Source organism: Ambystoma mexicanum, chromosome 3p (assembly GCF_040938575.1).
Source record: "Ambystoma mexicanum isolate Mex_15411 chromosome 3p, UKY_AmexF1_1, whole genome shotgun sequence".
Lineage (NCBI taxonomy): Eukaryota > Metazoa > Chordata > Amphibia > Caudata > Ambystomatidae > Ambystoma > Ambystoma mexicanum.
The window spans coordinates 866,717,007-866,730,921 of NC_090925.1; the positions used below are offsets into that span (position 1 = coordinate 866,717,007).

The 13,915-nt window shown below is 42.8% G+C and overlaps 1 protein-coding gene across 1 annotated transcript in view; it reads left to right on the forward strand.

The window, feature by feature from the left end:
• PPP4C (protein phosphatase 4 catalytic subunit) overlaps positions 1–13,915 on the forward strand; it is a 310,205-nt gene that overhangs the window by 14,208 nt on the left and 282,082 nt on the right. Inside the window, exon 2 of the mRNA XM_069652040.1 lies at positions 10,254–10,377. Within this exon, the coding sequence (XP_069508141.1) occupies positions 10,280–10,377 (98 nt within the window). The 5' untranslated portion in view covers positions 10,254–10,279. The remainder of the gene's footprint in view (positions 1–10,253; positions 10,378–13,915) is intronic.

The window sequence follows — 13,915 nt, forward strand, 5'->3', positions numbered from 1 at the left end:
GGAGATTTGATCTTTCCCTCAGGCTTTAATATAAGCACTTTCCAAGACTTGTTTGCAATAGCCATGATTTTGGAACCTGTTAGCCATGCAAGCACAGTCTCGAAACTTTAGATCTTGGAACAGTTCCTCCGTATTCGGATAAATTCTCCTTAGGCTATTGTCCACTTCAGGGCCTGTGGTGGTTCCTTGTGGCATGCAACGGTATGTTGGAAATTGTGGCTTTTCTGTGATGATTTCATCATGTGCCACTATAAGAATATCCAGAAAGATGATGGCAGTCTTGCTGTGGCTTTCAGTGAATTTTAGATTTATCTGGTTTACATACAGAATTTTCACAAAGTCCAATCATTCTGTAGTCGTGCCATTCCAGATGATGAATAAATCATCAATGTAACACAGCCAAAGGGCTATTTTATCTGGCCATTCCTTGGAGTTGGATATAGAACTCCTTGTTAAAGTATTATTGGGAAGCCGGAGACTGATCATTTCCAAGATCATCTTCCCATGTTGCAAGTAATTCATAGATCTTGTGTGTGTGTTTAAAAAAAAAAATAACTAAAAAAAAAAAATTGCAAGCTTGTAAACCATCAGCATGTTTAACGGAAGTGTAGAGAGACACCACATCACTGTGGCCAGTAAAGTGGATTCCCATAGTATGCCATCTATTCTGTTTAAGAAATCCTTAGTATCCCTCAGATATGAGGGCAATGAGATCACAAAAGACACTAGCGTTTCATCCACAAGTTTGGAAATATTTTCAGTAAGGCTCCACAGGTTAACAATCGGTCTGCCTGGTGGTTTTTTCATGCTCTTATGAAGTTTTGGCAGAAAATATATAATGGGCATTATAGGGAATTTAGGTTGCAAAAGTGTGCACATCACCAAGAAGTCCTTTTAGCATTCCATGTTAAGAAGTTTGTTAGTCATATCTTTCGAAAGGATCATCTTTCAATTTGGCATAACAATCTTTATCTTTAAGTTGTCTTTCAGCATTTATTATATAGTCATGCTGATTCATGATTACTATATTTATACCCTTATCTGAGGGTTTGGTGATGCAGTCGGAATGTGTAGAGTTTAGTCAAAATTCTTGGTTCATGAATGCTCACTTCTTCCAGCTTTATTTATTTTTTCTTTTTCCAAATCATTAATAACTAGATCTTGAAATGCTTCCATGTGTCCTCAAGGGTTAAACATGGGATTAAACCCGGATTTCAAATTAAGTTTGCTTGTTGCTGGCCTGTCGGTGGGGATGTCCAGTAAGTTCCAATCTTGTTTACTAATCTCTTCACAATCTGGACACTCAGATACAAACTTTTACAGACCTTATACATTTGGTATATCTTCAACGGATCCAGATATATAGCCCAACAGAGGTTCTTTAGATTGGGATTTAAGCAGATTTAATGCAAAAAATCTCGACTCCATATCCATTTTTGATTTCTTTGTTCCACCACGTGTTAGCCTCTCGGATTTGTCCGCATCTGAGGTGCTTGAGGCGTTGTCCCAGCCTTATTTTCTCTTTTCCCATAGTTCTCCCTTGACCTCTGCCTCTTGTTTTTTGGTTGCTGTTTCTGCCATTGATGCCCAGCAATCTTATTTCCTCTTAAAAAAAAAAAAAAACTCAATGTACGCAGTGGCTGCTCACTTTCACTGTCTCAATATCAAAAGAAAAGTCGTTGTGTACTGGATTCACAGATGTTTCTATGTTGGTGGGACATTTTTGTCAGAGGGTGTCAAAGCGTTTAGCAAAGGCAAACACCCTCCCCTTCCCGTAGTCCTCTTTATCTCGGATACATTACCGTTGTTTCCTCCGTTTGATGGCATCTCCGAACAACTTATAACCCTTTTCCATATTTTCCATATTTGTGTGAATACATTTACCATCTTCACTGATAGCAACTGTCAGTAATTGCTCTTAAATTTCCTGTATTTTAACAGGATCTTCTGCCTATCTGTTCGTGCATATTTAATTAAAATGTTTAATAAGGTGACTGAGCGAGTATTACTAGATACACCCCTGCTCTTCAAACGTAGGTGTAGTGAGAATGTGTAAGCCTCTGGGAATTCTACCCACATCAATCTAATTCTGCAATGAGTTTTCTTCCCGCCAATTTCTGAGCTCCCTCTGTAATTTATCCAGTTCTCTCAATAGCCTGACTTCATTATTTGGTGGAGCCTCTTGAACGGCTCATTTTGGTTTAGTAACATTAATAGTGTATTGCTTTTCACAGAACACGGAAACATCCTGTTCTTGGCAAACATTCCCTCGATCCACTTTTGACGTCATCTTAAATGCACACAGGATTATGTGGAAAATTGTCTTCTCTACATAAAAGTGTTTGCTCTTTACACATCCAAACCCTATATCCATCGGGTAGATGATGCTCATTACGCATGACTGTGGAAAACCAAAACGGTATGCACAAGCCAGAAACTGCGTGGGCCAGACTTAACTGTAGGTGCAGTGTGTTCCTTCACCATCTGATGTAAGGGAACCACTCATCCACAGCTTATCCGGTCCCCGCCCAGCAACTGGCACTTTTCAGCATATAATGCACCTGGTCATGCCAGAGCGCAGCAAAAAGGCTCTTACAGGAAAGAGACGACACCGGTCTGCGCTTCAATTTGTTGAGCGGATGCAATGTCCAACGCCGCCTTTCTCGGTGTGAAAAATATTGGAATTCGGTCAAATTTAAAAGGTCAATTTTTTTGTTGTATGCTAATACCACATCCTACAACTATGCTGAGGAGACCAACGCCTCTTCAAGATAACTAATAACACCTTCAATAACTCCCTCACTGACAAACACATGGTTGGCAAACAACCTCAAACTAATCTTTCTAACAAGACCCTTCTAGAAACGCTAAGTCCAGAAGAGTCTCATGCTTCCTATTGGTACTCGCCTAGAGACTTGTAGCTATATCTCGGAAAAACCTGCAAGGCGCAAACATAAAGCAACGGCTGAAAGATATACAGTGGTGGGGAGTCTCAAAGGTTGAGATCCTTTAGAGGAATAAGTATCTGCAGGAGGAAGAGTAGTTAATCCTTGACTGGGGCCCACTGCTAAACTAACTTGTCCAACCACTGGACCTGAACCGCTCCATAAGATGATTGTGGGCTGTTTAGGGGGAGAATGGAATGGCAACGAGACTACAGCTACGGAGAGAAAATTAGTGGGTTCTCTCTTGGCGAAAGCTATTGGGGGCAAGACTCTGCTGGGTATGTTGTGCAGGAGGGGGAGGAAGTAAACCATATCCTCCGTTCAGCTACAGGTTTATTTTCTTTCTGAATTTCAAAGCTTTTGTAAATGAATGTATTTCATGTTACTGCATCAAGCCCGTTATACAAATGTAAATTAATGCTACCCTTTTTCTCTGTACTTAACTGATTTTTGAAAGCATTTGCCTTTCATAAATATTTGTGGCTCTGGAGCTAAAAGCATTCCCTGGGTATTGGGCATTACCTGGAAACCATGAGTAGCATCAGTGGAACTAGTAGCTAGAACCTAGCGAGTTGCAAAACAAACTTTCACAAGATTACATCTTTGTCAATTACATACACCCTGTTGGGTTTGAAATGTCATCGTGTGTTCTAAGGCTTCTTTTATATGAGCATTCCGGAACTTATTTAATGTCACATACTTGTGTTTGTACGGCACCGGTTGGCCTAGGTGTTAGTGTCAAGCTAACCAGACTCTTCTAGGCTTAAAGTAGAAGCTAAATGGTTCCTGACTATGTTGAACCCTACTTTTTTATTTTTGATATTATAAATGTTTTTAATTTTTCTTTCCATGTCATGAAAGTACAGCGCTTAAATACAAATTTGGACCTCCGACTACCAGTTAATTTCCAATGTGGGCAAAAAAAATCCACTTTTTCCCATCCCTCTGAGAGAAGTTCTCTTCTGTCCTAAGGTCGGGACAAGCCCCACTAAGCTTTCAACTACAAAAGCTTTAGTTCATCCGCCAGCACCAAAGTTACACCTATGCCCGTACCATTCATTTGCACAACCTTGCTAGCTTTCATCAATCTGCAGCACTTACAAAAGTGTAGATATGGCACTAGTTCCCATGCTTCGTTCCTTGTGCAGTAACCTCCCATCTGCATTACGAATGTTTTGTTCTTCATTTTGGAGGTACAGCAGCATTGCTACCAGCTTTGCGGTTTTCTTTGTTGTGTCATGTTGGGGCCGGTCCCTGATTCTGACCGCTACTTTTGACTTGCACGTTCACCGCCTTATGATTTTTGTTTCAACCTGTGCTCTCTGCGACTCACTTTCGCCCCTGCGGTCCTTCAGTTTTTTGGAAAAACATTTTTTTAGGCTGCAGCCATGGAAAGTGTTCTTTCACTGATTTCCACAACCGCCCCCCCGTGCTCCTCCCCATCTGGAAACTCAGTCTTTGCTTCAAAGACGATGTTTGTTTTTCCTTTATTTCTCCATCGGACACCCCATTCCTGTGGCTCTAGGCACTATTAGGATTTACATGGTCCCAAGGCACTCTGGTGGGTCTGGAAGAAAGTGGGTGGATTTGGTTACTTGGGAAGAGGGGGGGGGGGTGGCAATATTGCACTGCTTTGTGTTCAGGTTGTACATCCGAAGTACCTTGAGCTCTGCGTGTATGTAAGCTTTCTAGGCGAGTAGTGTAGGAGGCATCAAAGTCTTTGTGCCCACAGCCGTAGCTTCCTGCTTCTAGTGTGGGTGTGTTGGCCAGGGGCTGTGTTTGTTGATTAAAGATGTAAGTTTCTGCAACTTCTGGAGCTTGGAAGGCAGAAGTATCCTATATCTTTTCTGTAGTTCAGTTTAGCCCTCAAGGCCGATCTTGTCTTTGGGATTTAGGGGTGGGGGGGGGGAGGGAGTTCTGATGAGCAGGCATTTCAACCCCATTATTGTATACCAACGAGTAGGTGGGAACGAGGTACCCCTCTGTGCTGACTGGCCCAGGAGTTGTGACACTGGGCGATACGTACATTACTCATCTGGCAGTCGTTTGCTCTCAGATGTTTTGGACTATAACTCCCCTGAAGTCTATCCAGCATAGTGGAGGGTAAGTAATCATGTGGGCTGTAGTCCAGAACTTTAAGCGATGCAGCTTGCGATTCCCTGTTCTACAGGATCTGAGCGACCAAAGGCATTGGGGAGGGGGAAGAGGGGGCGGTTGGTTCTCCGTCAACCAATGCAACATGAAAAGTCCTTTGTGAGTTACTTTATGCCTTGCCCCTCTGCCTTTCATCTTGAAGGAGATTGACAAGTGACGATGCAACATGTGCGTCAAGGTGGTTCAGATTGCTCCGGCTGAATGCGTTTTGGTTCTCTGACCTCTTTGTTGGGCAGGCGTCACAAGTTTCTTCCTCACTCCAAACAGAAGGGAGTCCCTTTCAAAAGAATTTTCTTTTTTATTTATTCCCCTAGCTGGTCTCCTTAGTAGTCTGGTTCCCGCGAATTTGATTTATGGTAGCCTGAATTTTTCCCAACTTCCACCTATGGATCTTGTACTTAAGTGTACCAGATTCTATTACTGGTGTGTGGAAGGGGGGCATCAACCCTCTGCTGGCAAAACCTAATGATGTCCTATTCTTTTTAGTTTAGTCTATTAAGTGGTGCTTGCACCACATAAGATGACACTATTGTATTAGAGTACAGATGGAGAGAAATGGCTTATGTGGGATGGGAGGGGGACATCTGTATTTGTGAAAATGGTTAATAGTAAAGATTCAAGGTGCTAGCCAACTGAATAACCCTTGCACTAGATTACTGCTAATACTTGCGAATGAAAGACCGTGGGAGTCTTTCCACAGTGATGGCTGATTGGTAACGGAGTGATTCTGCTCCAGGACATGTCCACTGTTTCATGGAGGTGGTTTCCCCTCTTGTCTACCTTGTGATTGGGCAACCAGGTTGGTCCCTTAAACCATAAATTACAAACTGTCTTGTACGTCAAACTATCCTTTTATATATTTTGATTTTTGTTTTTGGTCAATGGCACTCTAGTCAGACTTTGCCCAGATGAAGGACCCTGCAAGGTCTGAAATGAATTGGCATTAATATAGTCTACCTGATTGACAATCTAGTAACATTATGTGTTATAAACATTTGGCCTAATTCAATCTAGAGTGCATATGTTTCTTACTGCTAGCGTGCAGCCATCACTGTGGGAAATATTCCCATGGTCTATCATTTACATGTATGAGGCATACACTGCTTTTGGGGGGGGGTTGGTTCATTGACCGCCATGGCCATACTAATGTATATGGCCATTCACACCCAAAACACCTCCTCATGGGAACTCTTTTGAGCTTGCATTAATCAAGCTGTGCCGTCAAACTTTGCACTCTTAGTGACTGCCTGTTCTTTTAATATCCGTCTTCAGTGAGTGACTTAGTTGGAGCTGTAACTGGGTTCGAAATGGAGAGCTATTTGGCTCCTGCTTGTAGCCTAGAAGAGCTTGGTTAGCTCAACACCAACAGCTACCATGAGCTACTTTTTGCTTGCCAGGTCAACTGATGCTCCACAAACATAAATATTTGAATGTTACTGTGCATTTGGGACAATCTATAAATAGGATACCTCCTATAATGTTGTTATGGTATTTATATAGCGCACTGTCACCAATGGAGTTGGTCCCCAGGCGCTCTGGTGGATCTGAAAAACAAGAAGGTAGGGGAGGGTTAGTCGGATGAAAGAGTAGAAGTAGTTGGCTGCTTCAGATCGGTATACACTGTGTACTGAGCTTTGGTGTGACTATTGGACCGGGCAAGACCTTGTGTGCTGTTGGTGCTGTTTGTGTTTGCTTGTTGTTGATGCGGTGTGGTAAAGTGCGTGCCGTTTGCTGGGCGAGAGATGGTTGTGTGAATTTTCGGGTGAGTTAGGTATGCAGAGATTTGGAAGTTGGGTTAGTGGGGTGTGTATCCTGGGTCTAGTACAACTTGTTACATTACATTGTATTCCTATGGGTGGGGTTATTGCTGATTTCCTTTATTGGACGTCTGACTGTTGTGTGTGTGAAGGCGCAGCGCGCTCCCCACTGTATTCTAATCACCCATGTATAATGTGATTGGGTATATCTATTTCTCTCCCCCTGGTGTCGGACCAGAGATTGGATGCTCCCTATTCCCTTGCTCTCTATTGTGACATAGGTCTGTTGGAGCTAGGGTGTGGTTCAGGGCCAGAGTACTATTGATGAATCATCCTAGTCCTTCCATCTTGGTCTCCCTATGCATTCAGTCTTCAGTGTCCTCCTATCATGGCTATCTCTGTCGTTTGGTATGTTGTGGAGCGTCTTCCTTAGATTCTATTTTATTGCTTGGGAATCGTGATCTATGTCTTCATTCATCAGTGTTTTAGTTTGTGTCCCTGTGGGTGCTCTTCTAGTAACGAAGTGAAGAGCCAGGATTTGAGCAGTTTCTTGAATGTGGTTTCTTGTGTTGCGTATGTTATTTGGTAGGTCGTTGCAAGTTTTCGGCGCCTGGTGAGGGAAAGAAGATCCCGAGTTTTCTTTTATTGTAGGGGTTTCGGTTCCAGGCGGATGTTGCTTGATCTGAGCGTTCTTGTTGATGTAGGCGTAATTTGTCTCTCGGGAACTCGGCGCCTTGTTTGTGTATTGCTCTATGTGCGATGCACTTTGTTTTGAATTTTATTAGTTGTTTTATTGGTAGCCAATGCAGTGTTTTTAGCGTAGGTGTGATATGTTCTCTTCGGGGTAAATTGAGTAGCAATCTGGCTGCCGCTTTTTGTATGCATTGTAGTATATACAGTATTATAAGTAAAAGACGTCATGAATAATGGACAAAATGATATACTTCTGTCTTATCTGGAAGTTGGGTTTGCAAAACGCTATGTAGTAGCTCCTGGTAAATGGTCAATGCTGGATACCCAGGACCAGATTTTGGCTCCTGCCTACCTAATCTTAATTTCTAGCCCTGTGTTCATCAAAGTTTCTCCAGTTTGCACAACTTAGATGTTGTCAGGACAATCCTCTTATCTAGAAGGAACAAAGGTGATAATGGCATCTGTTATAAAAGCTATACATGGAGAAGGCTGCTGCCTCTGAAGGGTCCACATGCACAGCTTGTGAGAGCAGAGGCAGCCTCTGAAGCCTTCCAGACACATTCAGCTTGAAATTTTGACATTTGTGAATGTTTCCCCACCCTAGTGACTACTGTACTGTTCTGTAGCCCCCTTTCCTCCACCCTACCCCCTGTTGGTAGTTTAGTGCCTCCCTTATGGTTGGAGGTTAACGTGCTGGGACCAGTGTATGCATACTGGTGCCTTATTTATTCATTATACAAGTGCTGCTTCACACCACTCTCTGGTGCCATCCCCATGGGAAAAAATTGCCCATAAGTAGGGAGAACGAACTAGGCAAGGATCGAAATAAGTGTGATAAGCAGGTGCTAAAAGCAGCTTCTGGGCATCCCGGAGCTACCACTGGGAAACGGAGCTTGTGCATATTGCTTTGCAAATCTAACTTCAATATAAGATGCAAATAAATCGCTTTGTCCCCCCCCCCCCCCCCCCCCTTATGCTTGAAATGTTGTATAGAGGGGTCATGATGCTTGCATATAGATATGCAGAGTTAAATCCACGTAGGTGTGATTGATGAACAGAGTTAAATTCACATGTGTTTGTTCAGTATCAATTTGGCAGTGGGAGCCAAATGTAGCTGTTGGATTCAAGCTAGCCAGATTCTTCTAGGCCACAAACAGATTCTAAATGGATCCCAGCACCCCTCAATTCCGAACTCTGACTATGGACTAGAGTACAGCAGTCCCTATGGTGAATCTGTTCCTTATATGGATTGGTGAGGTAGGCTTATGCCCCTTTTCTGTAGGCTCTGTGACGAATCTAGCAATAGTCACTGACTCTGTTGGCAAGTTTCTCTTGTATGGCCTGGGAAAGGCTTAAGCTACTTGACTCTGACCCCGTGGGTGGCTATCTGTGGGAGGACCACATGACCGATTGTGCCATAGATAAGGATTGTCCTTGTTTTTCCCAACCACTCGCCCCATTTACCCACACCCCCACAATTTTAGTACCGAGATGAAGAATGGAGCAATGAAGATGACTAGAAGCAGGAAGCCAACACTGCGTTTTAGTCTTTGGAAACTTTTGACCAATGCCAGGAAGTTATTGCTGCAGCTGCTCCATTTGAGAGATGCAGAAGCTGTGTGTAACTTGTACTGACGCTGTCAGGACGCCAGAGATGAGGCGATTGTAAGAAGCAGCACAGAGGCTGATGCGAACGGTCTGCAAGAACGAGAACACAAAGCAGAAGGAAGCTTACCGCTTGATGACCGTGGGCTGTTGGAGCTGCCCTGAGCGAAGGAAGGGAAGGCTGAGTGGCTGATGGGATGTACACCAGGTCTGCGGATTGAGAGTTTATGACCCAATGCTTGAGAAGGAAGTGGTTTTGAGAGGTTAAAAATGGTATTGATGGAGAGTCAGAGACCCAACCCTTAAAACACGTTTGTGAACTCTGTCAAGAAAGGGTATGGGACCTAACTTTGGAACGTATTGTTACATGGATGAAAGAGGGTGAACAGAGGAAGTAAAATCCCTGGCAGGTTAGTGCTCCAGTGAGGCTGGTACTCGCACCCAGGAAAGGAGTGGGAAGCGAAGTAATATCCTGGCAGCAGAGTAAACCAGGACTGTGAAGAGAAGTGAATATGAAATTGTGACTACAAAAGGAAGGATTCATATCGCTTTTAGGGATCAAAAGGAAGTAATACCCTGGAAGGAGAATATCCCAGGAGTCAAAAAGGTGGAACTGTGATCAAGGATCCTAGGGGAAGGGGATCCCCTTTCCTGGTGGAACTTTATTTCCTTTCTGTTTGACGCCTTAAGAGCGTTGAGAATTTTTAAAGAAAGCTTTAAGTTTGTGCACATTGGATTGAGTTTAGAGTATAGTGGTCCGTTTAGGACTTTTGGACAGAGGGTGCTTTTTTTGTTTATCATCCTCACCGACATTCCTTAGTTTTGTTGAGGCGGGCACCCCCTTTTAGGATTAGGAATGGGTGGGATTTCTCCCAACCCTTTTTTTTAATTCTTTTTCCGGAAAGAAGTCTATAATCAACTAACATGTCACTGTGTCTGAGTCTTCCTCTTGATCCCTTACAACACTGACTGAACAGATTCCTGATATTATTTTTTTTGTTTCCTTCTTTTTTTGGTCGTTGTTTTGACAAGTGCTGTGTACCATGTCTAATCATTTGTTAGTTTCTAAACCATGCTCACACCATTATTTTATTTCCAGGGTTGTTGCCTCCCAGCAGAAGGAGAATGGCTGATATCAGTGACTTGGATCGGCAGATAGAACAACTGCGGCGGTGCGAGTTAATCAAAGAAAGCGAAGTGAAGGCGCTGTGTGCAAAGGCCAGGTGAGTGACTTCTTGCTTAATATTTTTGGCTGTATTTAAGGATGAGTATTATTGGATGAGTGTACTGCTGTTGGGATACTCTGTGCCTTGCATTGCCATGTTCATGTGATTGGAAATGACCACTAGAATGCTGGATCAGGGATGCATTGATGGTCCTAACTAAGGTGCAGATGGAGGCTGCCTCCTAGATTTCTGTGCTTTAGCCAGGAGGGTGCTTAATGGAGGTCTAGGGAGACCACTCGCCGCCAGGCTTTGCCAAATTCCAGTGGTGGTTGTTTCTGGAGTGGTCGGAACTGTGCCAGCTTAACAAGCTATCCAAATGAATGCAGGTTCCAATAATCACACTGCCTCTTCAATTTTTACACACACATACAGACAGAAATCCATGTTTCTTTTTCTGTATTTGTTTGTAAAAAATGGAAAACAGTGGAAATGTCATCTTGATTAGTTCTTCAGGTGTCAGTTATACTTTACAGTCCAATGGGTTTGAAAAGTAACATAATTGAGATGCTAAAGGTATTTATTTTCAGTTTGAATTTGTTTAAAGGGCTACTGAGATGTTAATCACGTCCCCTTGGAAGGCAAGTCCTAAAATAGTTACACAAATCAATCCAATGAGCTGACACATAATGCACAAGATATGAGACGCAAATATTTATTACACACAGCCTAGGCTGCAGAACTATCAAGACATTCCACAATGGCCATTGAAAATGGCCACATTTCTAGTAAGACAAAGGAGAAATAACATCGTTACAGGTTATTCACAAATCCCCGTCCTATCTTTGGGCATCGTCATTTCTACTATAGGTGAATCTATACAATACCTAGCCGTATTGGCTTTTTCTAACCTCGTAACCATAGCAGAATATCAGTTTATTAATTGACATAAGATCAACTTTCTTCTCATGATGTTGATTGAACACTAGGTTTTATCGTTTGTATCCTCTTGACTTGATGGGTGATTGGTTGTTCAAAGAGGAGTAGTGGAGTGAGTGTCTTGATAGAATTCAACCAATCCCTGTGTAAGATGTGACGTGACAACAAAATAACTTATTTCCTCTTCCCAAAGACCTCATCGGTTGGCACCTTCTTACCGTTCCCACTATTATGCACTGTTCATCGCCAGTTCAACATTGCAACTCCTTGTTTGAAATTGATCACTTGCCTTCCAGTACTTTCTCATCACTTGTGCATGATTTCATTTACCCTGTCTTTATGAGCTTGGTTCTCGGGTGTTTGCAAACGTAATTCTCTTGCTTTGACATGTATATATGTAGCTTATGATAGTACAAATGTACTCCTCACTAATGGTGTGTATGTGCTGTTCATAAGTTTCCATGAAAGCCATGGTACATAATTCAGCCTACAGTGATGTTTTTTGTTTTGCGTGGTTGCGGTCTTAGCATTGAAATCTTTCAGTGCAATATTTTTTTTTTCTCTCCTTCCTACAGAGGGCACTGCTATTCCTTGGTCATTTGTCCTGAACATGTACGCTTTGCATAGCTCATGGTTACATCCTTGGCCAATTGTGACCTTCATTGTGATGTTTCAGTGTACTGACTAGGAACAGAATTCGTTATCTTTTGAACACAGGCTTGAGAACTCGGCTAAGCTGACATGTCTCGCCCAATCCGTGTAGTATTTGTCCTTTAGTTCTAGAGTCTGTTACTACTTTTGCATGATTTAACTACCGAAATGCAGACTTGAAAATGTGTTCACCCACCTGCCTTGACCAATCGCTGTGCGGCATTCAGTCTTACTGTGAAGTTGCAGTTTTGTATTTGTGCGCTTCTTTGTGAAAGCTTGGCTGTTCTTTTCTGTTGGATGAGAAGTGGTATGCTTCTGGGCTAGTTGAATGCGTCTTGAGGCCTATTTGTGGTGTTTATTCAATAAGTGTAAAAGTTAACTGTTACTTGCTGTCATTGAGTGCCCCATATGGTTTCTGGACTAATCTACTTGTTACGGGTATGTGGATATATTCAGGTCTACAGTCAGGGGTTATTTGAGCATGGCTATTAGGGCATTTGTAGGCCTACACAGGGAATTCTATGTGTGGGGCTGATTTCTTTATACTGTGTGCGCCTCGCGAAGCTTGTATTTGCGTGCATGTTGGATGTAGTCCCCAACAAACTGTTGTTGTAAAGGTGAAAAGGGATAGTGCCTTGATGTGCAAGAACCCAGCTCTGAGCTTCCAGTTACAGGAATCAAAGCTCTACCTTTTACCCTTTTACCTTTCTACCCTGCCAAAAAAAAGTGGACAAATGCACATAAAATGACTACAGAAATATGGATAAATAGATTGGATTGTTGTAAAAAATAAATGCCATAAAACCTGGCGCCTTAAATATAATCAGCCCTTTTACACTGCACCTTCACCACTGTGGTGGTTTCCTGCTGCTGGAGCTTGTCCCAATGGCTATTGTGCCCACAACTGGTTTTCCAAAGTTGGATTGTAGTGGGAAGTGGCATGGTTTCGGTGAAGGTTTCAGACAGTAGGAGCTGGGTGCAGGCAAAATGTAGTGGTTGTGTAAGGTTGGTTGAGTGTGAACGCTTTTGCCCGAATTCAAGCAATAGGAAGTATACATTTAGTGGCGTAGGTCTGAGATGTCACTTTAGTTTAGTTGTTAATTCTTGGTGGCAGATCAGATCCTACCAGTAAGGAGCGCAATTGGCTTGCAATGTACTTCAGCAGTGCTTTATAATTCCTGGTTGGACGGGAAAGGCTTGTTTCCACAATTCAACTCCCTTCCCAAGGGATAGATCATGGGATTGTCAAGGCATATGGTGTCTATACATATGGCTGGCAGGGTTGGGGTGGAAGAGCCCCCCCCCCCCCTCCTGCAACCCCCTCCCCAGCCCTTTTCTAAACATTTTCTTTGCCTATGCCCACACTGCTCGTATTTTCTATTTAACCAGTCTCCACGCTCCTCTTTAGAGCCTGGCGTTCCCAATACCCCCCTTTGACATGCGTCTGGTCCCTTGAGGGAGAGGGTAGGGGAGGGGGAAGCAGCCTCAGTTTGAAGACCACTGAACCCAAACTGTCCCATTTTATTGAGCCAATGGGTAGTGTAGACTTGTACACTGTGTGTACAGAGCTTCCTGATATCGTCGCAGGGAAATGCCATCTGAATGTGTATATCCATGCATATTGTAACAGATTTGTGCAAGTGGTCGGAAGCCTGAACTTCTTTTTTCTCCAGGGGCCAAGAAAGACCTGGTCTGACAAAGTGGGATTCATGTGTATTCTGTGAAGTGTTTAAGCTGTCACAAAACGTGTGATGTTGAATGAATTGAAGATCTGAGTGCTTCAGTGCTGGGCAGTGCTTCAGATACGATTAAGTGGCAGTATCTTACTCCCTATTTTTTTTTTTTAAAGTTGGGGTAAAAAGATTAAGTCCAGTTACCAATGAATGGTTTGTATCTTTTCAGTTTTAAAAAAAAAATGTTTTTGTAGTGATTATATTTGCACCTTGTTAATCCTGCACATTAAAAGCTACATGTTTTCTTATTCCGATCAGGCAATAATAGTTTCTTA